Raw genomic sequence first — 27,936 nt, 5'->3', positions numbered from 1 at the left:
AAGAAAAACTTCATCTGCCTTACAAACTTTTGCATGGAGATATTTTATATAGCACAAATCCTTAGCATTAAGGTGTTCACATTCTACTCAGACGCTAATGTAGAAAATTGTGCTTTTTAGAGACAAAATAATTGCCATATATTAGCATCAAAATATGGTTATATCTTAGGTAACATTATTCAAGGACAGATACATGGTATCTTATTTTCCCCAAAATCTATTAGATTATCTATTTTTGGTTAGCATTTTTGGCAGGTATATGCTAATTTATAGTGAGGAAACGTAATTTGAAATGACCAATTCGGTTGCATTCATGTTAAATTTAAGATTTATATTTTTGCTCTTTCACTGGAAGCTGAGTTTGTCATTAGCGCGATTATTAAAAAGCACACTTTTGAGGTCTAGCTAAAATTAATCATTTATTTCTATGTTTCAGAATAGTAAACATATATTTATGGCATTTTTAAAAACTTTATTTATTTATTTATGAGAGATGGGGTCTTACTCTGTTGCCCAGGCTGGAATAGAGCAGTGTGATAATAGCTCATTGCAGCTTCCAACTCCTGGGCTCCCACCTTTGCCTCTTGAGTGGCTGGTGCCACAGGCTTGCGCCACTATGCCTGGCTAATTGTTTGTTTGTTTTAAGAGATGGGGTCTTGCTGTGTTGCCCAGACTGGTCTTGTTCTTCTGGCCTCAAGCAATCCTCCCACCTCGGCCTCCCAGAGTGCTGGGATTACAGGTGTGAGCCACCATGCCTGGCCTCATTTATGGCATTATTAATTTAAAATCATTTGTTCCTCTTCCTTCTTTACCAAGAGATTTTCCTTAGTGCTTCCCTCTAAAACTATGACAGTTTTCTAGGGAAGTAATTGTGGGAGTATTCATGTGCTTCAGTATTTGTTTTTCTTTTTTTGAGACAGGATCTCACTCTTGTCACCCAGGCTATAATAGTGCAGTGGCACAATCATTGCCCACTGCAAGCCAGGAACTCCAGGGCTCAAGGGATCCTCCTACCTCAGCCTCTCAAGCGGCCGGGACTACGGGTGCATGCCACCACTCCCGGCTAATTTTTTTTTATAGAAGTGGGTTCCCACTGTGTTGCCCAGGCTAGTGTCAAACTCCTGGGCTCAAACCGTGTTCCTGCCTCTGCCTGCCAAAATGCTGGGATTGTAGGTGTGAGCCACTGCACCCAGCCTTCTTGGCTATTTTTGAAAGAAATAAATGTAACTATTTTCTACCATTGTTTAGGTGATTTATTAGAATATGGATATCCTATTTGTTTGTTTTTAACCTGATTCCTGAATCTTGAAATCGGGAAAGAGAATGGGGCATTGAAGGGCAGGATGGTGATTACACAAGTCTTACCAACCAGATCCTTCTCTTTTTCCAAAGTCAGAAAATCCAGGCAGAGTAATGATTGGAACACTCAAGAAGAGTCCTAAAAATAAGCGGAAGTAAATTGGTTTGCAACTTGAAGGTTATTTATGAATAGGAAAACTTTTATCTCAACTAAATCAGTGGATCATATCATGTTCTTCCCTGATCTTGTATATTTTTAGAGCAACTTAATCTTTAGCAGTGTAGCATAGTAGTTAGAAGATATGTTCTTCCATATGTGCTGCCCAGACCAGTATTAGCATCATCTAGGAGCTAGTTAGAAATACACAATCTCATATGCCGTTGCAGATCTACTGAATCCAGTCTTTAACAAGATCATCAAGTGATTTGTATCACAATTAAGTTTGAGAAGTACATACTGGTTTAGATCATGGACACTGGAGTCTGCCCAGGATTGAATACTGGCTCTTTGAGGTTATTTGAAGTTACTGTACTTCTATAATTTCATCTGTAAAATGAAGAGGATAATAGCATCTACATAGGATTGTTGTGAGGATTAAATGATGTAGCGTATTTAATATACATAAAATATTGCTTAGCTTTGAATAAGCACTATATATGTTAGCTAATAAAATTGTCATTATTTTTTAATTTTTTAAAATTTTTAAAAATTTTAAATACTACAGATGATCCTTATTATTATTCTTAATCAAATGTCAACTGAATTTTAGACTGCTTTTGTGTACTTCTGTACCTTGTTATTCTTAGTGCCTTCAGTAAACAGATAAATAAATGATGAAATTAGGAAAATTAAAGCATAAAGATAACAACCAGGAATTTCCGTGTCCATTGTCTAAGGATAAAAATTAATTGTGAGATATTCTTTTCTGAAACAATACTGAGGTTGATGTCAGGGCAAAGAGTCCAAGGGCTTTTTTTTTTTTTTTTTTTTTTTTGCTTTTTTAAAAATACTTAAGAGACCTCCTTTTCATGTACATTGTAAGTAAAGATCACTTCACTAGAAAATAGAATAATTTTTTGCATTTGGCTTTTCACTTTGAAACCCGTTCCATAATCCTCCACATCTTCTCCTAAATTGTGAAAACACAATAATTGGCTTTCTTAGACTAAATAGGACTTTAAGATTAGAAGACTTTCCCTCTGTAAAATCATTTGGGTTTTATATTGGAGGGACTTTTGTTTGTTTGCTTGCTTACTTATTTGAATGACTATATGTTCCATTCCGAATTCTTTTGTAAAAAAGGTATTATGTAATTTGTATGCAAGTTTCTTTACAATATATTTGCACAGAATATTACTGTGATCATCATCCTTACTTTATCGTAAAGTGATTCATTAGGGCTTGCATGGTCTTACCGTATCTTTGTATCACAACTTAGAAAAAAAAAGTCTCTCAGATCAAAGCAGGTGTGTTCTGATGGCTAACCAAAATAAATAAATAAATGGAGACTCAAAGGAGAGATCACTAGATTTATATTTATGACAGAATTGTGTCTCTTTTTCTGTTGGTAGTGGCTGGTTGTATACAAATGGTTGTACAGCCTGTCAGAAACTTTGTCTCCTCCCATCTTTTGTGTTTTTTTGGTGCATCTTAAGAAAGATGACATTTGTAGCTTTTTCATGTAGTTTTTCTTCAGCTGTACAGTGTTGTAGTTGTTCCTTGTAAGTAGTTTTAAATTAAATGTTTAATGAAAACAAACATTTAATGATTTTGATTTCGACTGTCAGTAGTAGAAAAGCTGAAGAATTTACATTTACTGTTGCAATCTCATTTCATCTGCTTTGTACATGAGTGTCTGATTTCAGTTGATTAGCTTTAAAAACTACTAAATGTACTGCTTTTGTTAAAGACATCTGTGCTTTTGGGATTTTTTAAAGTTTGCTTTTTTTGCTTTAGAGTTTTTAATTTTCTGAGAACTGACTAAAGCTTTCTTATTTCCATCTGCCATCCATTTAAAAACTGCTCCTTCCCTCTTCATGGATTATAATCCTTACCCTAATTCTGCCTTTACACTTGTTCAGGATCACAATCTGCTAATACCATTGGTGGTAAGAATCTATAGACTTTATGTGTGCATCTATTGTTTGATCACCTATTTTCATTATGAAGAATGGGTTCTATTCAGCAGAAATTCTTAACATCATAGTCTATCATTTGTAGCCATACTAGGGCAGAAATTGCCAGTTGTGATTTTTCTTTGGCCTTTGTCTTATTACCAGAATTTTGATTTGGTTTTTTTAATGTCACAAGTTAATACTGTGGATATAAACATTCAAAAGAAACAGGAGCTTTTGTGATTCTTTGAAATGCTATAAAAACTATAAAATGGTAGTTTGAAAACTTTAGGTAGCACAAGAGAAAATAGGTGTTCGATGTCAAGTTTTGCAAATACGGGTATTTTCTGGTAGCATGCTATTCCGTGGATATATCATGACACCTTTCACCAGCTCTGGTTTTCCTAAAAGAAATAATTAGTGTTGGCGGCTCTTTACTGGGGAAGGGGCCTTAGTATTTTTTCCTAAGTATGAGTAATTCCAAACTGGGCCATAGGTACTAGAATTATCACACTCTTGGTGGGAATCAGGAGTATTGCACAGGAGAGGGTAATGATTAAAGCAAAATGAACACTGACAATTTTATTTCCTAGGATAGGGCAGGAATGAATTTAAATTTATAGAGTACACTTGCATAATTTTTAATAAATTCAGTAAATCTAGAGTAGAAAGAGAAGTTACTCTGTTTCTGAACTGCAAGTTTCTTATCTGCTGAATAGACCCACATTTCAAGAAATTCTGCAGTCTCTCCTACCAACACTTCCACCCCCCAAATTTATATTGGTTTTAATAGAATACCATATTGTATGTGCTCAGTTCATTATTTATACTTTTTATATTGTTGCGAGTTTTCCCATAAAATATTCCATTGGCCTATCTTGCATTGTGAGTTGTGGCATGTTGGGTGTTTGGATGTTTTTGGTGTGTATGTTTAGTTTAGACACTGCATGGAGAAAACAGGTTCCTTATATGAGTATCCTTAAGGTTATAACTGAAAGAAACTGGATTTAAAGATTCTTCACTTGAAACATCATGAAACATTCAAATGAGCTATTTTAAAATACACTTGAATAATTTCCTTAACAATAATTTAGAATTCCTTCTATACAGATAATAAATTGTTAATTGCATTGGAAGCACTGCTTTGTTTTACAATATTGTTATCACTAATAGGAAATAAGTTTCATTTTGTATGCTGGTAAAGTTTAAGAATTAAGCAGGAATATAAATTGTATTCAGCAAGACCATTCCAAGAAGACTGTAGTAAGAATCACAGATCGCCAACCCATGGCCCATGTCTAGTCTGTCTCCATTTATGTATTATTTGGCCTATAGAATATGATAAAAATCTGGAAATATCAAAGCTTTCATTTTTGAAAAATCCCAAGACCTATCCACTATCACCTCAAGACAGAGGTGGCTAGAACTAAAAAGTCACCTCTCACTCTAGGAAAGGGCAGGCACTCCCCTCTTGATCAGTCCTCTTACTACTCCCTGCTTTACACAGTGCCCCTCGCTTTTTTGACATCCTGTGCTTGTCCCCATTGGCATTTGAGTCTCTGTGGAAATGAAGCCTGTTTGGGTAAGACTGTATATCATGTAATTGTACAGCCCTCTTACTGGGTAGAAGTAGTGCCCATGAAGGGAAAAGGTTGCTTTCACGAAGATTAATTTAACTGCAACTTTAATTTTTCTGTTACTCTTCTGAATCTACATTTAGACTATATCTTGGAGTTCTTATCGAGTCCGTTTTTCTATTCAACCTAGACGTAAAGTGCTTTGATTGACAGGGAGCTTATCTCCTTAAAATTTAACCCTTGCATTTCTAGTTTAAAAACATGTTTTTAAAACTTTTTAAACCCATGCACAGTCTCTGAAAAGATTTTACTAACTCTGCCTGTGTTCCTGACCACATGTCCACCTTCCAAAATGGAAAATTACTCATTTGAAAAGAGACCGGGCGTGGTGGCTCAGGCCTGTAATCCCAGCACTTTGGTAGGCCGAGGAGGGCAGATCACGAGGTCAGGAGTTCGAGACCAGCCTAGCCAACCTGGTGAAATCCTGTCTCTACTAAAAATACAAAATTTAACCAGGCGCGATGGCAGGCACCTGTAATCCCACCTACTTAGGAGTCTGAGGCAGGAAAATTGCTTGAACCCGCGAGGCGGAGGTTGCAGTGAGCCAAGATCGCGCCACTGCACTCCAGCCTGGGTGACAGAGCAAGACAGAGCATGTCTCGGGGTGGAGGGGACGGAAATAAAAGAAAAGAAAGAAAAGAATCTGATTCATTTGATGTTTTCCCCTTACTCCCTTTCTACCCTTAGAACTTCTGTAACCCAGAATGTCACTACCCAAGAGCGCTCTGTTATTTGAAGACAAATAGCAAAAAGCAAGTTTCTTTTTCAGCTGGCCCACTTTTGTCAGCATTTAAAATTTAATTGTGTTAAGTTTAAAAATATGTCTCATAGTAAGACAGATAGCTTTGCTGTACCCATTCAGAGAAATCTCAGCAGGCAAACTGTTTAATCAATGACCACATGTGTGATAGTGGTCCCATAAAATTATAATACTGGGAAGGAGGTGAGGAACAGAAGACTACATATTGGGTACAGTGTACATTGTTCGGGTGACAGGTGCACCAGAATCTCAGAAATCACTAGAGAAGTTATTCATGTAACCAAACACCACCTCTACCCCAAAAACTATTTGAAATAAAGCTTTAAAAAATTATAATACTGTACTTTTATTGTACCCTTCTATATTTAGATATTTTTAGATACACAAATATTTACCGTTGTGTTACAGTTGCCTACAGTATTGTTAATGACATACTGTATAGGATTTGTAGCCTAGGAGCAATAAGCTATATACCATATAGCCTAGATCTGTAGTAGGCTATACCATCTAGGTTTGTGTAAGTACACTGTGATGTTCACACAATGATAAAATCACCCAACAACACGTTTCTCAGAATGTATCCCATTGCTAAGTGACATATGACTATATAGCTTGTTCACACAGAACATGATAGCCGTATGAAATGGATTGTCAGATAAGTGATTTCTTTGGAAATCTTGTATACCATTTGTGTTCTAAAAATTATGATGATACCGTCCTTATTAAACATAGTGTCTTATACCTCCAAAACTCGAAGTATATTTAGGTGATTTACCATTCAGTGCTCATATATGTAGTATACCTTTTTTTTTTCCAGGTTATAATTATATTTAAATCTTCCTCGGTCTATTTCCTTTGAGCGTAGAACCTGTCATACTATCACAGTTTTCTCTGTATTACCAATATTTCTTGAATTTTTATCCTTTCAGCAAATTCTCTTGGTGTTTAATCTTAACATTTGTATATGTGTTTGGTGTTCAGCTGGTAGCCGGTCTGGGTCTCCAGGAAGAGTTCTGACCACAACAGCCCTGTCCACTGTGAGCTCTGGTGTTCAAAGAGTCCTGGTCAATTCAGCCTCAGCACAAAAAAGAAGCAAGATACCACGGAGCCAGGGCTGTAGCAGAGAGGCTAGTCCATCTAGGCTTTCAGTGGGTAAGATTTTTTTTTTTTGTTATGTGAGACGTGACCCTTTTTAAAATTTTTTAATTTTTTTCGGGCTTTGGCAACATTGAAGACTTTGGAATACAATTAGGCACTTACAAATTGGAAGAAAATAACTTAAAAATTCAACAGTTGAAGAATAGGTTCTGAGTTGAATTAGGTATCTTAAACGTGTAATTCAGGGCCTGGCGCAGTGACTCATGCCTGTAATCCCGGCACTTTGGGAGGCTGAGCGGGGCGGATCTCTTGAGGTCAGGAGTTTGAGACCAGCCTGGCCAACCCCCATCTCTACTAAAAATACAAAAATTAGCTAGGCATGGTGTTGCATGCCTGTAATCCCAGCTACTCGGGTGGCTGAGGCAGGAGAATCTTTTGAACCCAGGGTGAAGGCTTCAGTGAGTCAAGATCACACCACTACACTCCAGCCTGGGCAACAGAGACTCTGTCTCAAAAAAAACAAAACAAAACAAAACAAACCCTGTAATTCATAGGAGCTTTGAAAAATATAGCTAGTACTTTAAAGGAAAAGGTTATTGTGGAATTTTATAACATATTTATCACATATACACATATATATATATACAGTTGCTTGTATATTTGACATTCGTGTTATAGTTCAGCCCTATTCAAATACTAGTAAACTTTAATATTTTCTCTGTGTATTGATCAGGATATTTTAAATTTCAGATGATAGAAATGACAGTCGAAGCCAGCTTAAACAATAAAAATGGATTTATTGGTTATTTTAAGTTTGAAGATTGTACAGCCTTCAGGATTGATTGATTAACGTTGCTATATGAACCCAGAATCTGTCTATTTTCCCTTTCTCTCACTCTCCCTTCCTTCTTTTCTGCTTTATCAACCATGTTGCTGGCTTTGTCCTTAGGATAGCTGCTGCTTGATACGTCATTTCCAGAGGAGAAAGCCCCTAATAATTCCAGTTTATTTTTAATAATTTTTTGTTGTTTTAAGTCTTTTGCAGATTGCCTATGTAACTTTAAAAATATTCTCATATTTAAAGAAAATACTCACATTTCTGTTTCTTGTTTCATCAACCTCAATCAGTATCTCAACTTCCAAACTTTTCCTCCCTTCACGAAGCTTCCACTCTTTGAGTTATCAATTTTTATATTATTAAAGTTTACGGTTACATTTTCTTCTGTATCCACAAGCAAGTCTTATGTATTTGTTCCATAGGTTGGCTTTAAAAGATGAAAAGCTATAAATAACATATACTGTGTTATGAGTAAATGAATGTTGTTTGCAGCCAAGACACATAGTGTACTGTGAACCCATTTCTTCCCAAAGGTACACTGAGTGTTAGGGATCACTTGAAGGAGAATGTTCCTGTTATAAGGAGATGAATTCTTTTCTCTTATATTCCTACCAGTTACTTACAATTATGCCATGTTTTCATTTGCTGTGTATATAGAAAGTGACTAAGAGTAATGTGCACTTCTCATATCCTTTAGTATTGCTTTCCCTTCAGTATTGCTGAAAGGAAATATGCAATTCCTTATTTTTTCCAGACTTTCTTTTCAGTACTCTCTGGATTAGTTACCGTCTAGGCCTCTTGCTCAGCTATCTTCTTGAGATTCCCATTTGCTGCTTTCCTGGTTTGAATCACTCCCTCCTGGATCCTCTTTCTCTTGCTTTCCTCTTTTGCTTTGCTCATACACATTCTCAAGTAAATTCCTTAGAAATTGTGTGTAGGAGTCAAGCTTTTTGAAACCTTACTTGTCTGAGAATGTCTTTATTCAGTAGGTGGCACAGATTTCTTTTGGGCATACAGACTTTGAATTACTGTTCCTAGCACTTTTCATTTATTCTGTGCCTGGTATTTGGCCCATGAGCCTCTCAAGTTTTCATCTAACTAATTCACTTCCTTTTGTTTTCCAGACATTATTTTAAATTCTCTGCTCCACCTTTAGTCAGTTCTTCGCCCCTCTTTATTGTTTCTTTCTTTCCATATTTGTGGGGTTTTCATTTGTGAGGAAGTGAGAAAAAGAATGGGAATTGAAAGCATTGGCTTATTTTTTCCTCCTTTGTTTTTGTTTGTTTTAGAGACAGGGTCTCGCTCTGTTACCCAGTCTGGAGTGCAGTGAATGATCATAGTTCACTGCAGCCTGGACCTCCTGGGCTCAAGCAATCCTCCTGCCTCATCTTCTTAAGTAGCTAGGACTACAGGCATGTGCCACCACCCCCAGCTAATTTTTGTAGTGAGACAAGGTCTCACTATGTTTCTCAGGCTGATCTCGATCTCCCGGCCTCAAGCAGTTCTCTCTCCTCACCTACCCATGTTGCTGGAGTTACAGGAATGAGTCACTGCACCTGGCATTTTTTTCTCTTTATCTTGAACTAAGAACTTAAGAATGGGTATTTTACTTTAGATTAATATATGATAAGTATAGGGTTTTTCTGTCTATTAAAACCAAGATTTTAACTTAAGATACCGAAAGTGTTAGAAACCTCTATAGTTCAGTGAACAAAGAGAAAAATTAAGTTGTACTATATTGTACAATATGTTAAATCTTTTTATTTGCAGCATTTTTGGTTTAGTGAAATATTTGCCCTTCTAATTTCATACAAACTAGAGGCCCATATTTAAGAATTTAACTGTATTCCTGATAATGCTTCAGCAAAAGTAATTTCTTTTCAACTTTAGAAAAATTTAAGTTACTGATCAGTCTTTAAGAAAGAAAAAAACAAAATTTTTTAAGATGCAAACTCTGTTCTGTTTTCTCCCTTACTGTGCTGCTGTTGCTTCACACCAGCCCGAAGCAGTCGTATTCCTCGACCAAGTGTGAGTCAAGGATGCAGCCGGGAAGCTAGTCGGGAGAGCAGCAGGGACACAAGTCCTGTTCGTTCTTTTCAGCCCCTTGGTATGTATTCCGGCAGGTGTTACATGCATTGGTATCCATTGTGTTATCACTATCCGATTAACTTCAGCATACCTGGGATTCAGCTTTCTTTGTTGACAGACCTTTCTCTCTACCCGTTTTCTGTCATTTTGAGGAAAGGAAAATACATGTTTGGGAAATTCCTTTGACTTGATTTACACGTCTGAAATGAATATGTTAGTCATTGTATTAACAGATTGCCTTCATAATCAAGTAAATGTCACATAGATTTAAACTTCAGAATATTGAAGTCTACATCTTTCTTAACAGGTAAACCTACAAATTTAAAGATATTTAAATATTTAATCTCAAGTGAAATGTGGACTAGTTTGATAAAATACTTTTGTCTTTTTCAGCGGAAATGTTAACATTTCAGCTTAGATCATTTAACTTAGGTTACTAAAAAGAATGCCACAAATTAATATATGAACTACTTGTTAATGGTAGGGATTAACATTTTTATAGTATTTTACAGTTTAACAGTCATTTCCTATGAGCTAATGCTCTTGTCACAGCAGTAAAACTTGTTTGTCCCCAATTGTATTGTAACCTTGATTGTAATACTATATTTACCTCAATTATAAAAATATTAAATGATTTCTTAAACAGTCAGTATTAGGATAACTGGAGAGGTATAGTTGTGTATGTACCTTGAGAATCTTTAGAATTTCTGCATAATCCTTCAGCATTTTAACTAGTACTTTGTTTAAATGCACAAGCCTGTAGCCATTTCAGATTTTTTTTCTTTAACACAGTGTAGTTTACTGTAAGACTTAGAAGGTTGGCCGGGCGCGGTGGCTCAAGCCTGTAATCCCAGCATTTAGGGAGGCCGAGACGGGCAGATCACGAGGTCAGGAGATCGAGACCATCCTGGCTAACACGGTGAAACCCCGTCTCTACTAAAAATACAAAAAACTAGCCAGGCGAGGTGGCGGGCACCTGTAGTCCCAGCTACTCGGGAGGCTGAGGCAGGAGAATGGCATAAACCCGGGAGGCGGAGCTTGCAGTGAGCTGAGATCCGGCCACTGCACTCCAGCCTGGGCGACAGAGCGAGACTCCGTCTCAACAAAAAAAAAAAAAAAAAAAGACTTAGAAGGTTGCTTTTCAGACTTTGAAATGCTCAGGGAGAACATAGTTCTACTTATCCAGTGGAATTCTTATTTTCTCAGATATATATGGTAGTATAGAATTTTTTTTTTTTTTTTTTTTTTTTTTTGCTATGGAGTGTCACTCTCTTACCCATGCTGGAGTACAGTGGCACAATCTTGGCTCACTGCAGCCTCCGCCTCCCAGGTTCAAGTGATTCTGCCTCGGCCTCCCGAGTAGCTGGGATTACAGGCACCCACCACCACACCCACCTAGCTTTTGTATTTTTAGTAGAGATGGGATTTCACCATATTGGACCAAGCTGGTCTCGAACTCCTGACCTCAGGTGATCCACCCCGCTCGGCCTCCCAAAGTGTTAGGATTACAGGCGTGAACCACCACACCTGGCCAAGAATTTCTAATGGTTAATTTCTCATTCTCTAGGCCATTTGGCTCAAATATACTAGGCTTTTTTGTACTGACCTAGAAAACCCCATTAAAGCTAGAGTCACAGGAATATGCTCAACCCTTGTTTGTGTTCCAGCCCCAGGTGCCAGAGAGTTTCCCTCTTTCTTTTCCGTCTGTGGGGAGGTGCCAAAGTAAAAAAAACTGTTCCACATCACTAAGGCTGTGTGTGGCAGGTACTTTGTCAGAGATATTTTTAGTTCGTATGCTATAGAGTTGGTCTGCAGAATGTCTGTATGTGTGTATGTGTGCGCACATACATATACGTGGTGCATCCTCATTGATATACATTTAAAGAAATGAAGTAAATCCAGCATGTGTATAAAATAATCATGCCACTTTCAGAAGTGGAGGGAAGTGGAGTTGGATGTGTAGTGGTTTAAGAATGTATGTTATAGGGTCAGGTGGCCTGGGTTCATTCTCCAGCTACGTAACCTTTCTATGCCTGAGTTTCCTCATCTATAAAACAAGGATAATAATAGTGTGTACTTCTTAGGATTGTTTTGGAAACTCATAAATGAGAAATACATTAAAAACTCCCTCAAGGCAGTGCTTGACACATAATGAGCACTCTATCGTGGTCATCATGGTCATCATCACTGCCACCACTGCTGCTGCTGCTGTTACCATTCTGCCTCTTCCCCCTGAAACTCTTTAGAAACAGTTAAATTATACTGCAGTGGCAAGGATCTCAGATTTCTTAATGTTACGGGCACCTGCACTTATATAATGTTGATATTGCAGGTTAGTAGAAAACATACCAAGAAGAAATCAAAATGTGTTTCTGGACTTTGTAAACGTGTACAATAGTTAGAGATTAGAGGACCTTTATAATCCACTACTAATTACTGTAAAAGTAAGCATGGTTTAATATGCCAGTTCTTAAAGAAATATTTTGTCTGGTCGTTAATATTCTAGATTCATCTCAAAGCTTCCATGTGACAATTTAAAAATTACTTAAATTTTGATATTAAAGGAAACCATTTTCCTGATTCTCTTGAAAGTTGCTATTTGCACTGAAGATGACTAAACCTTTTAGTCATAGTTTTAGAAGAATTGGCTTTTTTATAGCCATTTTATTTACATATAGGTACTGCATAGCAAAGGCAGCAGATTAGCCCTGTTTGTTTTGCAGGGATGAAAGTTAGCATTCCCAGAGATTAAGCTGCTTTTGCTATTGCCATTCTCTGCTACCTTTGCCTATATTCTTTGGTCCTTTCTATTATTTGTTTCTTTGGTGGAATCCCCTTGTTGCTTGTGACTGGATATTGTTATTCAGCAGATGAATCATAAGTTTAGTGTGAGGGCCCTAAAGCATCATAAGTAAATCAGAGCCAAGCAAAGTTTAACTTCTCTGGAACTTGCACCTTTAGTATCCATTTATTTCTGGAACCAAGATATTTTAAAGGCTTACTTAATTTCAGACACCTATTATCTTCAGTCACAGATAACTATTGATTCTGTAAAGTGTTTCAAAGATTTTTGTCCACTAGACATTTCTAAACTTGTTCAGCTCTTCCTCATCATTTTAGAAATTATTTCTGTTAGGTAAAATTAAAACTAACAATGTATTTTAGTTTATTTTTCTGATGATACCAGTCACCTTTCAGGGCTAACTAAACATTTTGTGCAGCATTCTCTTAGTTTAATCCTCCTCTCTTTCAGTCTTCCTGTTTGTTAAGGCTGTCCTGTAGCAAACAAAAGAGTGACATTTTTACTGCTGTAATATATCTGGGGAAGAATAACTTTCTAAATTAAAGTAATATATTTTATTAAATATCAAAATGCATTTTTTGGCTATTCATTTCTATATGTAAGAGAAAAGTTTATGGTGTTATGCAAAATATACTAAATTTAGATTTTAGAGCAGTATATGGGGAGATATGTCACAAGTTTCTACATTTTGGTTAAATTATTAGTATGTTTTTGTATTCAAATGTGCCTTGATATTTAAATAATCTACTGAATGCAGAATTGGTGTTATGTGAACCATTATGGAAAATGTTAATGTTAACAAAATGAGGTGTATTAACTTTTGAACAATGTAAATTAAAGATGGTACATCTGCTGTTTAAGGGCAGAGGAATTGAAAGTACAGATACTGAAGTGTATCACTAGTAGTGTGGCTATAATCAAATTAATTAATCTCTAGGCTTTAGCTTTCTCATCTTTCTTAGTTTGTTCAGGCTACTGTAACAAAATAACATAGATTATGTGCTTTTAAATGACAGAAATTTATTTGGCATGGTTTGGGAGACTAGGAAATCTAAGATTAAAGAACCAGCAAATTTGGTGTCTGATGAGAACTCATTCCTTTGTTCACAGATGATGCCTTCTCATTGTGTTCTCAAATGTTAGAAGGAGCTAGTTAGCTTTCTGGGGTCTCTTTTATAAGGGCACTAATCCCAATCATGAGGGCAATTTGGCTCCCAAAGGCCCCACCTATCTCCTAATACCATCACCTTGAGGATTAAGATTTCTACATATGAATGAATCGGGTGTTGGAAAAGGTCAGTCAGTTAGACCATAGCACCATCTGTAAAATTGAATACTAATTTACTGCCTCATTGGATGTCAGAATTGAAGGAGATAAGATTTTATTAGTTACTAGTTACCATGGTGGTTTTTTTTTTAAACTATAATGTTCGTATTTTTGTTTCATGCTTGTACCTTCAACATTTCCTTCCATTTGAATACTTCTTTTGTCTCCTGTAGGCCTGTCTGTCCACTTAGGTGTAAGATGTGTTTTTGTGTCAGGAATGATGGTGCAATGCTAATGTTCCATTGCCCGATTTGGCAATACTCTGATCATTGACTATAAAGAATAACACCAGTGTTAACTAACTCTCCTTGCCTGACAGTAGTGCTGCCACTATTCCTTGTTTCTGTGGTAATAGATGAGGTTTGTATGGTCCTGTTATTCCAGCCTCCAGACACCATTCCAGATCAACTGGTGCCCTCTACGCCCCCGATGTGTATGGGGCCTCAGGTGAAGGATGAGTACATTTTCACTATCATCTGGCATTCATCTCAGTTTTCATCCTTTTCAGTTTCCACTAAATCATATTCATGTTTTAAAATTGATTTGTTTTTATTATTTAAATTTAATTTGTTGGAGAATAAACTTTTTTTTTTCTTTTCTCCCAAGTAACGTTTTCCCCTTTAGCAACTATATTGAGCATTTTTCTTACTGGTATATGGACATTTTTTGTATAACCTGTTGTGTCATTTTTAAATATAGAATTGTTTTTATGTTCTCATCTTTGTATGTTGTGTTTTTTTTTAAAAAAAAAAAAACCAAAATGGTGGATGAAGTGTTTTAATTGTAAATGATGGTATAGAAAGCAGTTGAGGGGGAGAATTCATCTCTGGTTTGTCTCTGTATACCTCAGAATGTCGGGCACATAGTAGACACTTAACAGCTATCGAATAGATGTCTCTTAGTTGTAGAATAAAACCAACTTATCTTGAAGGAGAGGAGATAATAATTAGAGCTTATTTTCCTTGTAAATTTCTAGTGTGTCTTCATGGATCTCCCTAACCACTATTGGTTGAGGATTGATCTTTGTTCTGGGTTACTCTGTGATTCAACCATATGGATGATATTTGCCTGAACTGATAGAGCTGGATTACAGGGCTATAGACTTGCAAGCCCTTAGTCTGCCAGCCATGCTTTCTTCTACCTTGTGGTTATAAATAGCGAAATAGTGACTGTTCTTTATTTTTCACACATTGTCAGTAATTTTAATTGCCTTTACCCTTTTATTTTGCCAAAAACTAAATGTGCCCAGAAAATACAATATTGCTTTTAAAATGCTTTGCCCCATTGGTTTTTTTTCCTTCCCCCGTAAGGGTCTTAAAGTTTCCCAACCTGACCCTGTTATATTTATGACTCCTTTAATTCTGTTTTCCTTCTTTTGATGATTTAGGTCCGGGTTATGGTATCAGCCAATCAAGTCGACTGTCGTCTTCTGTCAGTGCCATGCGAGTCCTGAACACAGGTTCTGACGTGGAGGAGGCGGTAGCAGATGCCTTGGTACTCTTCTCCATTTTCTTATCATTATAAATGTTCCAATTATGAAACTATTGAATGAGTAAGCCGGTCTATCCATGTGGGAAAAGGGATGGGGAAAAATCAGTGATTAAATCTAAAGATAAAATGTGGACAGTGTAAAAAGCAGAACAATATGATTATTGATCTTTATTAATCAGAATTGTATACCAGGGCCGAAATTACTGATGGGCTATCAGAAATATAAATATAGATGTCTTTAATATGGTAATGTGTTTTATACATTGTAGTGTACTTAAGGTAAGGGAGATAAATTATATAAATATGTACACTTAAAAGCATGTAATTTCAAGTCTAGCTTAAACTTTGGTATTTAGGGATTATTTTACTTTGGCGTTGGATTTTGTTTAGTCTTTTATCTGTGTTTATTGAACTAAAATAAAGTACAACCTCAAGGCAAATTATAATTAAGATACATTTATATCTTATAGTTAGATATAATTCATGATTCTTTATGTCTGACACATTAAACAGTGAGATTTAAAAACATGCTCTACAGATCCATGATAGCGTGTCAGAAGATTGCTATACATATATCATTGTTGTTTTTCTCACTTAAAATTATGTAAGAAGTAGCATTTTTTAAAATGTATATAATTGGCTTTGGCTAATTTCCCGAGTTAATTCAGTATCACTTCCTCTTTCAAATTATAATACTAATCCTATGTTTGAAAAACATTTACTCAGTTTCTTACCCAGAACTTATAAGAGATCTCATCTTTGTTTTGAAATTTAAAAAAAATATGTTTCCTAAAATTGTAGATCCCATCTTAACTAGTGTGGATATAATACAGTGTTTGCCGCGCAGGTTTGAAAAGACAAGTTCTTAAAAATATTCATTGGTAATAGCTATAATGTCTTGAATCTCACGTGTAGTTCTGTGCTAACCATTTCACTGTGCTGAATATTTCCCATTACCTCGGCCACTTGATTATTTTTTATAAATTAATATAATTAAGTAGGGACTTTGTTCTCCTCAGCATGGGATATATTGATCGCATCTTGTTCTGATGATATTAAATTAATCAGATGTTTTTGATTTGCTATTCCTCATCCCTGTATCTCAAATCATGTTTTCTGGGTTTTTTAAATTGGATAATTTACCAGTTAAATTCTACTTACATAAATGTTATGAATTGATTGGCTTATTCTTGAACTATTACTTAGAACACTGAGATGGTGTGTTTGAATTATATGAGGAATGTTTAACTACCAAGGCTAAAGTTTGACTCCCAGTAATCTGATTCTGAGTACTTCCATTACTTGCAGAGCACAGAAGTTCCACTTACAACTACCAATTTTAAGGAAAAAACTGTCCAGCTAGTAAGCCTAATTTGTGCTGGAGAAAATCTTAGAAGTACATTTAACTTTGGAAATGACAAAAGGATCCAAATAGAAAGAACATTTAGGTTTCTTTGAGAAAACTGGTTATGGGAATATTTTTGTAGCATCACTATTTCTCTTTGAACTAAAGAATATTGACAAGATTAAAGATATAGCCTGCTAATAAGCAGTTCTTTGTACCTATGTGTGAAAAAAACGTAATGTTTCAGATCATAGGCGTTGTTAATGCCTACTTCACTGTGCTGATTAGCAAAATGTTCTTCATTATTTTCAATTTTTCTCTTTAAAAATTTACTGCTCTCAGCTCTTAGGAGACATACGGACTAAGGTATAGACATTGCTATTTTCTGACATCTTATGATACGATAACTTTTTTTTCTTTCATCAATTTAACAAATGATGGTCTTCTATTAAAAATTAAAGTAGAAGTAAAATCCTTAGACATACATCTATTTTTCTGTAAATATGGTTATCAAAAGAGAGATACTGCTTGAATAATGTCCTCTGGAGGTGCTCATTCTTTCAGCCTGACTACTTCATACAAATGAAATGAGGTCATTCACACTGACGTCTATAACAAAAGTGATCCTAGAGCTTAACACAAGAAACATTACCATTCAAAATTAAGCTAGTGTCTCTAAATCAATATAAGGTTTTTAGTGATGGAAACATCTCTTAAAACTATTTTGAATTAAATCATGTTTTTTTAGATTTTAGACTTTGGATAACTTATTGCCACCTGGAACTATTTTAAATTATTGTGTTTAATCTGTTTCATAGACATCTTCACCACTCATCAACCAAAATTCAAATATCAGATAACATAAAGATTTGTTTTCAACTGTTTTAAGGAAATCTTAAATAAACTATTTATTCTTTCTCATTTCACTTGAAATATGCGAAGTATAACTGGCAGTTACATATATTAAACAAGATTTAGATGTAAAGAAATCAAAGGAATCTGAATATGCTTTCTTATATTTATTGAAGTAAACAATATAGATACATTGAGAAAAGCATAGAGGGCTCTCAGGGAGTTCGCCTCCTTAAAATAATAGTAGACCAAATAGTTTTTCATCATTCTTTGTATTTCATTTCTCTAGGAGACATGAGGGTTGGGTACAAGGGAAGGAATAGTGGCAAGAGAAGTGGTAATGGAGGTTAAAGGAGAATAAAGAAAAGATAGAAAGACAGAAAGAAATGGAACTTTATACATGGAAAATGTTTTTCTGATCCGTTATACTCTTTCTTTAAAAAGGTAATATTTTCTTCTTACCAACTCAAATTTCTAATATAGGTTCTGTTCATTTACATTCTAGTAGTTCTTGGTTTTTCATGAAAAGGGGAAAGGAAAACCCCACATTTTTTAGAACTTCGCACTTTACATATCTGAACTTCCATATAGTCTTATTCTGCTTCTACTACTTTCCATGAAGAATATTTTACCTTCTACTAACTTCTAAAACTTGTTTTCTGAAGAAAAACTAAATACTGACATTCTGTTATTACAATGATTAGGAGCATGCTTTGCATTGATTTTAAAACAAAAATCAGTCCTTTTGTGGTCAGTGGAAATTATGAAATGCCAGTGTATTCTTTTGGCTGCTGCTAATGAGATTCTTGATGTATAACAGAAAAAACCAGCTCGAAGAAGATATGAATCATATGGAATGCATTCAGATGATGACGCCAACAGCGATGCATCTAGTGCTTGTTCAGAACGCTCCTATAGTTCTCGAAATGGTAGTATTCCTACATATATGAGGCAGACGGAAGATGTGGCAGAAGTCCTCAATAGATGTGCTAGTTCCAATTGGTCAGAAAGGAAGGAAGGCCTCCTAGGTCTGCAGAACTTACTGAAAAATCAGAGAACACTAAGGTGAGATGTTTTGTCTTAAAATGATTTTACTATCAGGTTAGCACTTTTTGATTTGACTTTGTTTCTATAATACTTTAGAGATATTGGTATAGAAACAGACTTGTCCTGAATTCATATGGTTGCATCAAAGTGTTTTTCCAAAGCTTTAGTCTTTGAGGACCATCTATACCTTCATTTACTAAAAAAAAAAAAAAAAAAAAAAAAATTGGTTGTTTTGTTTTGTTTTGTTTTTTTGAGACGGAGCCAGACTGCAGTGCAGTGGCGCGATCTCAGCTCACTGCAAGCTCCATCTCCTGGGGTCATGTCATTCTCCTGCCTCAGCCTCCTGAGTAGCTGGGACTACAGGTGCCCGCCACCATGCCCGGTTAATTTTTTGTATTTTTTTAGTGGAGACAGAGTTTCACCGTGTTAGCCAGGATGGTCTCGATCTCCTGACCTCGTGATCCGCCCTCCTCGGCCTCCCAAAGAGCTGGATTATAGGCATGAGCCACTGCACCCAGCAATTGTTCTATTTAACAAAACATTTTAAAAGGAAACTTTTTATTCACACATAGAAATTAAATTTAAAATGTTATTACTTTTAATATTAAATAATAAAATGTACATAGTGATAAAACTGGTTTATTAAAATTTATTCCTGGTAAGTTTTTCAATGAGAGGAAAAGAATGTTTATGCTTGTTTGGAAATGAAGATATACTCCTAGTGTGTGTGTGTAATATGTGAATTTTAGTGTAATACAAAGTTGAATTGGAATTTCTTTAAGAACAGATATTTGTTAATATTTTGGGTTTGGGGTTTTGTTTCCTTTGCTAATGGCATTTTCTTGTTTTTTTCCCCCTGCTTGCTTTATTGTCCTTGTCTGTGTAATGTTTTAAACCTATAGTTGACCCCTTTGAGAACCTAGCTTCAGATATTTCATAGGGTTAAGCATGATGGAATGTACAGGGTTACTTCCTGACTTGCTACCTGTGAAATAAGAGTTTGATGTACTTACTTCCTGTGTATTTGTTTTAGGACGTATTAGAACTATATAATTTAAAATAAATGTTTCTGTATTACCTAAATATATTTTCATGTGTGCATATCACACATCATGAATCACTGCAATCCACCATCATAATATTGTTCCCAGCCCATCCAGATTAAGTTAATACTAGATTCAGCATGCCATTTTAAATGACAAGGGAGTAGGCATAGTTTAGAATGATTTTAGCCCTTAAGCAGCAACATTTAAGAAAATGTTTTAACACCTAAACGGATAGAATTCATGTGTTGGTCATTTTAAATGGCAAGGGAGTAAGCATAGTTTAGAATGATTTCATCGCGTCAGTAGCAACATTTAAGAAAACGTCTTAACACTTAAAAGGATAAAATTCATGTATTGGGAATGCCACATGTAAAATTTCCCCTGTCACAATCCATTAATGAAGGATAATTGTATTTTTCTTCTTAACTTTTAACCTTTAAGATAGTGTGGGCTACAACAGAGTAATTGTTGTATTTAGTAACTTTGTATTTAGCCCTGACTAGGAAATCCCACAAATTTCTCAATTTTTAGGGCTGATGTTTTTTTAATGATTTCGTCGTCGTTTCTGATTTTAAGAGATGAGATCTCGCTTTGTCACCCAGGATGGAGTGCAGTGGCACAATCATTGTTCACTGCTGCCTTGAATTCATGGGCTCAAACAGTCCTCTCGCTTCAGCCTCCCAAGTAGCTGGGACTACAGGCATGTACCACCACACCCAGCTGATTTTTTTTTTTTTTTTTTTGAGACAGAGACTAACCCTGTCACCCACGCTGGCGTACAGTGGTGCAATCTCAGCTCAGTGCAACCTCTGCCTCCCAGGTTCAAGCAGTTCTCCTGCCTCAGCCTCCCGAGTAGCTGGGATTATAGGCGTGTGCCACCATGCCCAGCGCAGCTACTTTTTTGTATTTTTAGTAGAGACAGGGTTTCACCATGTTGGCCAGGCTAGTCTCAAACTCCTGACCTCCAGTGATCTGCCCACCTCAGCCTTCTAAAGTGCTGGGATTATAGACATGAACCACTGTGCCTGACCATTCCCAACTGTTTTTTGTTTTTTTTTTTAATTTATAGAGACAGAGTCTTGCCATTTTGCCCAGGCTGGTCTTGAACTCCTGGGCTCAAGCGATCCTCTCACCTCAGCCTCCCAAAATGCTAGGATTATAGGTGTGAGCCACCATGCCCAACCTAACCTTTTTTTTTTTTTTTTTAAGAAAAGTATGTGTAAAGTTACTTTTATATGACTTCTTGCTATAGCAAGATATTAATTAACCGCTGTATTATTTTGGCAGTCGAGTTGAACTGAAAAGATTGTGTGAAATTTTCACAAGAATGTTTGCTGACCCTCATGGCAAGGTACGTTTTAGTATTTAAGATTATTTATTTCTATAGGGTATCATTTGTATATTGTCAAAGTAGAAACACTGTAGGCCATTCTTATTTTATTGTCCCAAAATGGCAGTAATATTTTCAAACATAATTAAAATTGTTTGGTATCATACATAATTTAGAAATTAATCTCTGGTAACTTTTTGAGCTTCTCCAATGATAGATGGTCTAAGACTGAAAATTAAAGGGGATACAGTTACAACTCATGTAATTTAGTCACGTTGGTGTATTTTGTGTTACTAAGACTGTTTTAGTGTTTGTAAAAGACATAATTGGGGTAAGTTAAGTTTTTAACATTTTGTTTTCATCTGTGATTAATTACAGCATTGATGTAAATATATTTCACTTTTGAAATAATAATTTTGTAGAAAAGAATTGTCATTAATTAACACAAAGGCACAAAATGTGGTTCCAGCCATAGTTTGGTGGTAATATAAGAGACATTTCTTACATTGAAATAGTCTGTAAAAATTTTCAGAACTTTGTTCATTTTTAATGTTGATTAAAACATATTTATTTAAGTACTTATATGTAATCTGCATGTGTACTGTGAAATTTTAGTTTACCTGGATGCATAGTGCTGTTATAAAACTGTGGTCACATATTCCGTTTCCAGCAGTATGTTTGACAATGGTGAAATCTTCCCTTAGGATACCAAATGTCTACAGGAGACTTTCTAACCTAAGTGAGAGGGAGATATGGAAAGGAAATGATAAGAAAAATATTAATGAATTTCACTTTACTGTTTCTTTTTGTCTTTATTGTTGCACATCTCATTTCCTCATTTTTTTTTTCTATTTTTGGTATTTTCATTACTTACAACACTACTTAAAGATAATGAAATCCACTTTATACATAAACTAAAATCCAGCTAATGATTTAAATCCAGTGGGGGATATACTTATTTAAATAAATTGCTTATACTTTAAAACAATATTTTCAAAGATTATTCTATCAGAAGTTTTATTTATTTGAGGATAAAATATCCTATTAAAAGACAAAGAAGAAAATATATTTGGTAAAATTTGTAACTTATAATTGAACATGCAGGTAACTGTACCATTCTATATTGATATTGCTATCACTGATTACAGCTGTAAGTCTTTAATGTAAAAATTTCTATAAATCCTGAACACATTAACTGTTGATATTTTTAGTTGGCAATATAAGCCAAAGGACAAGACAGTTATTTGGGTTAACTTGTTTTATTAAACATTTAAATTAATAGTCTATTCAACTTTGAAATACATAGTTATTAAGCATCTTCACTAATTCCTGCTACTGGAAGATATAAGACCAAAGCTAGATTATTTCTTGAAGTCACAGTTTTTGACTTTCTTTTAAGGCAGTAATGCAGTTTGGTTGGATGCCATGATATATAGTGATAAAGACAAACTTTTTTAAAAGATCAAATAGGAAAGCTGAGTTTAACACTGTTATAGGAACTTAACTGAACACAAATGTTTGGCCTCTCTTAATACATGTGGAGAACCAGCTACTATTTTCCCTAGGATTGCATCAGATTTCTCTTCTTAGGGCTTTATAGCAACATAAAATTCTTATCTACCCATCTGGTTTGTTTGTTTGATTTTGGTTTTTGTTTTTTAGTCAGTTCTGTGTAGACAAATGTAATGGGAAGATTTTCATTTTTGTGTGGCCGTTGATTGTCCATCAGAGACTCTGTCAATAATGTAATTCATTAAGGATAGACTAGACATGTCATCATCCTGTGCTGAGTTAAAAATGTTTGAGTTTTTGCATTGTATTCTGATATTTTTTAAATAACTGCACCCCTCCCTTTTTAATGTATTTTTAGACCAAGAGTTCCATCTTCAGAATCAAGCAGTTTTTTTTGGTATCTTCTTTATGAATGCAATCTTGTTCTATATCGGACTCAGCCACTATTTTCTGTAAATAATGTGGCTTTGCAGACCATAATGGTCTCTGTCCCAGCTTCTCAATTATGCCATTATAGCACGAAGGCACCCTTAACAGGCAATAAATAAACAAATGTGTGTGTTGGGTTGCAATAAAACTTTATTTATGAACATTAGAATGTGAGGGTATATATGTGTGTGTGTGTGTGTGTGTGTGTGTGTGTGTGTGTGTGTGTGTGTGATTTTTTTTTTTTTTTTTTTTTTTGATACAAGATCTCTTTCTGTCACCCAGGCTGGAGTACAGTGGCTTGATCTTGGCTCACTGCTTCCGCCTCCTGGGTTCAAGCGATTCTCATGCCTCAGCCTTCCAAGTAGCTGGGATTACAGTCATGTGCCACCACACTCTGCTAATTCTTTGTATTTTTAGTAGAGACGGATTCTCGCCATGTTGGCCAAGCTGGTCTCGAACTCCTGGCCTCAAGTGATCTGAGGTGACAAGCCCATCTTGTCCCCCAAAGTGCTGTGATGACAGGCGTGAGCCACCATGCCTGGCCATGTGTTTATGTAATTTTCATGTGTCACTAAATACCCTTTTGATTGCTTTCAAAATCATTTTTAAAATGACTTTAAAAACTTTTTAAGAATTAGAAATAGCCTGCAGGCCATAGTTTGCTGACCCCTGTCATATATGATCAACTCTTTGTCATTGACACTAAAATAGAAACATATGTTCAGGAACCTATACCCTTGGAAAGCTGAAATTATTTGATGTCTGTAATTTGATAAAAGAACTTTTTACTTCATATGCCCGTATAGAAACAAGTAATTAACCACAATATCTGTAAGACAATAATTTAGACCATAAATCAGCAAATGTATCTTTTAAAGCCTTTTAGTGTTTTTTATAAGTGAAGTAGTGTAATGGTAGGCTTTGTTTGGACATTATCTTGAGGGCAGTGAGCAGTCACTGAGTAGATAAGACGTACCTTTGGAAGCATTACTTAAGCAGTGTGAGGGAGAATTTAAAATAACAAGTATGGATAGTGGAGCTAGATTGCTTGGGTTCAAATTCTACCTCCAATTTATTAGCAGTATGTACTTTAATTATTAATCTGTAAAACAGTTAATAGTAATACCCACCTCATAAGAGTGTGATGATGATTAAATGAGTCAATATATGTAAACCCTTAGAACATACCAAGTACCATATATAAGTTTTTTAAAGATCAAATAAATTTTTTAAATTAAGGAGTTTGAGGCAGATTTTTATTTTGACTGCTCTGGACCCATTTTTTGCCCGTCAAATGCAAGCAGTATCAGTTGCCAAAAGCCATCCCATATATTTTTGGCACTTGACTCTGGAAAGAACTGCCTTCACTGTGGTGCTTACTTTGAATTGACATTTTATGGTATTTGTAACACTACCTCTTGAATCATACTCTTAAGTCTTGGACAGCAAGGGTAGGAATTCAATCTGTGGCTACTAAAATGAGGCACAGTTGAATCTCCTGACAAGCATTCTAGGAAGCTCAGCTGCCTGCAGTCTTTGGATCAGGAGACCATAACACACATCTTACCTAGGGAAAATAAAAAGTAGTATAGTTACTTTCTTTTTTTTTTTTTTTTTTTTTGAGACGGAGTCTCGCTCTGTCGCCCAGGCTGGAGTGCAGTGGCCGGATCTCAGCTCACTGCAAGCTCCGCCTCCTGGGTTCACGCCATTCTCCTGCCTCAGCCTCCCGAGTAGCTGGGACTACAGGCGCCCGCCAGGTCGCCTGGCTAGCTTTTTGTATTTTTAGTAGAGACGGGGTTTCACCATGTTAGCCAGGATGGTCTTGATCTCCTGACCTCGTGATCCGCCCGTTTCGGCCTCCCAAAGTGCTGGGATTACAGGCTTGAGCCACCGCGCCCGGCCAGTATAGTTACTTTCATTACTTCCAATCAATAGTTATTGTTTCAAGCCTTCACAGAAATATTTTAACTTGTGAAAGTATTGCTTCTGAGAGGAGGAAAAAAAGAGAAAAGAAAGGAAAAAAACTCTATAGACTGTGCTTTGGAACCAAATGTTGGCCCTGTTCAGAAGTGGGAGTATGTATCTATTATTCTTGGATTCTTTTCAGATGTTTAACCTCAAGGATTGGTAGGGTCTGGAAAAGAAGAGTTTTTGTCTTTAGTTTTCTTAATTTTCCTGGCAAGGAGGTGCAAGAGAAACAAAATCATATGTTCTTCTCCCATACTATTCATTTAAGTCTTGTTTTAAAAACTATTTTGAGTTTATCATAAAACTTTGAAAACATTTGTCACTTTTATTTTCTAAGTGTTTTTCTTCCATACAGGAACTTTGCATTGATGGCGACTAATTTGTGTGTTTTTCTTTTTTTTCTTTTTTTCTTTTTGCATGCTGTCCCCTGTGTTGGAACTCTCAATAGAGAGTAAGTTGGTTCAATATTTGTTGGAAACCTAACTTTACTGCATGACTGTGAAATTAACCCTTTTTCTCTGTTTTCTCTCCCGAAGAGTTCATGCAGTGTTGGAACCTTTGCAATCCACGAAATGCTATTTGCAGTTATGCAAACTATCATTCTGTTTGGAGATACGCTTTTTAATCTACTAATTAATCTAATTTGATTATGTTCTTCTGTTCTATATTTGATGACTGGCACACCTAAGATATAAGGGAGTTAAAGAAAAGTCTGCCTCAATTGTAATAGCTCGAGTATTTTAATTCTTTTCCAACAAATTATATTTATGAGATATGTGGGATAATAAATTGATTCTGTTGAAGATTGCTTCCATTGAATTATTTAAAAATGATTCTGAAGTTTCACAATTTTTTAAAAAAAATTTAACCCCTCCCTTCCCACAATTGATGTTTTATTAATGTCATTCCATAAAAGCAAACAGTGGATTATGGAATAATAATTCTCATCTTTGTCTTCTGAAAGAAAATATGAATCACTATTATTATATTAGCGTAGCCATTTTCCACTTTGTTCTTTAATCATAGATAAGGAAATGGGAGCATATTAACATCTGACAAGAACCCTTTTTGTTAGGGCAATCAAGTAAGAAATTTTATATATAATTTTCAATAAATTTTAGATATGGATAATGAATGAAGATAGATCGCTGTATATGTATCTATATGTAAGTACAATTGACTTAGAGAGGGACACAGACTTCTGTGGAATCGAAAATCTGTATATAATTTTTAACTCCCCAAAACATAACTACTAATAGCCTAGTGTTGACCAGAAACCTTACCAATAACAGTCAATTAACATATATTTTATTTATTATATGTATCATACAGTGCATTTTTTTTTCTTTTTTTTTGAGACGGAGTCTCGCTCTTTTGCCCAGGCTGAAATGCAATGGCTCAATCTCAGCTCACCACAACCTCCGCCTCCTAGGTTCAAGCAATTCTCCTGCATAGGTGGGATTACAGGCATGCGCCCACCACGCCCAGCTAATTTTGTATTTTAGTAGAGACGGGGTTTCTCAATGTTGGCCAGGCTGGTCTCAAACTCCCGACCTCAAGTGAGCCACATGACTCGGCCTCCCAAAGTTCTGGGTTACAGGCATGAGCCACTGTGCCTGGCCTATATACTGTATTCTTATAATAAAGTAAACGAGAGAAAATAAAATGTTATTAGCCAAGCTCATGCCTATAATCCCAGCACTTTGGGAGGCTGAGGTGGGCAGATCGCCTGGGGTCAGGAGTTTGAGACCAGCCTGGCCAACGTGCTGAAACCCTATCTCTACTAAAAATACAAAAAAATTAAGCGGGTGTGGTGACACTGGCCTATAATCCCACCTACATGGAAGGCGGAGGCAGGAGAATCACTTGAACCTGGGAGGTGGAGGTTGCAGTGAGCCAAGATAGCACCAGTGCACTCCACCCTGGGTAATAGAGTGAGACTCCGCCTCAGAAAGAAAATAAAATGTTATTAAAATTATAAGGAAGAGAAAATATATTTACTTACTAATTATTAGATGGAATGGATCACCATAAAGATCTTCATTATTGTCATCTTCACCTTGAGTAGGCTAAGGAGGAAGAGGAGAGGTTGGTGTTGCTATCTCAGGGGTGGCAGAGGTAGAAGAAAATCCACGTATAAGTGCACCCACACAGTTTAAAAGCATGTAGTTCAAGGGTCACCTGTGTATGTGTGTGCATATGATCATTTACTAAGTACCATTGATAGGGTATAAGCATTTTTGAAAAATAATAGTACAGTCTGGGCACATGGCTCACATCTGTAATCCTAGCACTTTGGGAGACTGAGGTGAGAGGATTGCTTAAGGCTGGGAGTTTGAGACCAACCTGGGCACCAAGGTAGACCCCATCTGTACAAAACTAAAAAAATTAACTGGACATGATGATGCATGCCTGTAGCCCTACCTACTGAGGAGGCTGAGGTGGGAAGATCGCTCGAGCCCAGAGGTTTTAGGCTGCAGTATGCCATGATCATGCCAGTACACTACAGACTGGGTGATAGAGTAAGACTGTCTCAAAAGCAATAACAAAATTTTAAAAATAGTATAATTTCTTATGTAGAGTATAGCAACTAACATGTCCACATTTTTATTTAGCTACTCACATTTTATATAACCAAAAAATATTTCTACTTAGGAAACTCAGAGACGTCTTCTTGAAGAAAATGGGTCTTAACAGAACATAAGCTTTGGATATGTCAGTGTGAGAATAAAGGCTTATTGGAAGTAGCTAGCCTGAGTCCAGAAAAAGAAGTGGGAGATGCTAGAAAGTTTATAGGAAATAAAAAGAAGTTAATCTTGGCTCGAATAAAGGGAAGGTCTTCCCTTGCATTGAAGAAAAAGGGTTGGATATATGAGATGTGTTCAAGGATAAAGAGTTTATGTTTCCAGATAGCCCAAGATCAATTTGGAGTTAGAAACTTGTCTAAGTAT

The 27,936-nt window shown here is 35.9% G+C and overlaps 1 protein-coding gene across 11 annotated transcripts in view; it reads left to right on the top strand.

Annotated features, from left to right (window-relative positions):
• Window positions 1–27,936, top strand: part of CLASP2 (cytoplasmic linker associated protein 2) — a 221,610-nt gene that overhangs the window by 122,630 nt on the left and 71,044 nt on the right. For 8 of the 11 annotated variants that reach the window (XM_030932911.1, XM_030932865.1, XM_030932913.1 and 5 more), the window contains 6 exons: window positions 6,793–6,963; window positions 9,747–9,854; window positions 15,353–15,459; window positions 18,474–18,718; window positions 21,034–21,097; window positions 25,434–25,436. In XM_030932911.1, the coding sequence (XP_030788771.1) occupies window positions 6,793–6,963; window positions 9,747–9,854; window positions 15,353–15,459; window positions 18,474–18,718; window positions 21,034–21,097; window positions 25,434–25,436 (698 nt within the window). The remainder of the gene's footprint in view (window positions 1–6,792; window positions 6,964–9,746; window positions 9,855–15,352; window positions 15,460–18,473; window positions 18,719–21,033; window positions 21,098–25,433; window positions 25,437–27,936) is intronic. The other 3 variants (XM_030932912.1, XM_030932899.1, XM_030932880.1) reach the window with 1 other exon arrangement.

The sequence above is a fragment of the Rhinopithecus roxellana genome, chromosome 1 (assembly GCF_007565055.1).
Source record: "Rhinopithecus roxellana isolate Shanxi Qingling chromosome 1, ASM756505v1, whole genome shotgun sequence".
Lineage (NCBI taxonomy): Eukaryota > Metazoa > Chordata > Mammalia > Primates > Cercopithecidae > Rhinopithecus > Rhinopithecus roxellana.
This window is presented reverse-complemented; position numbering and strand designations above follow the sequence as displayed.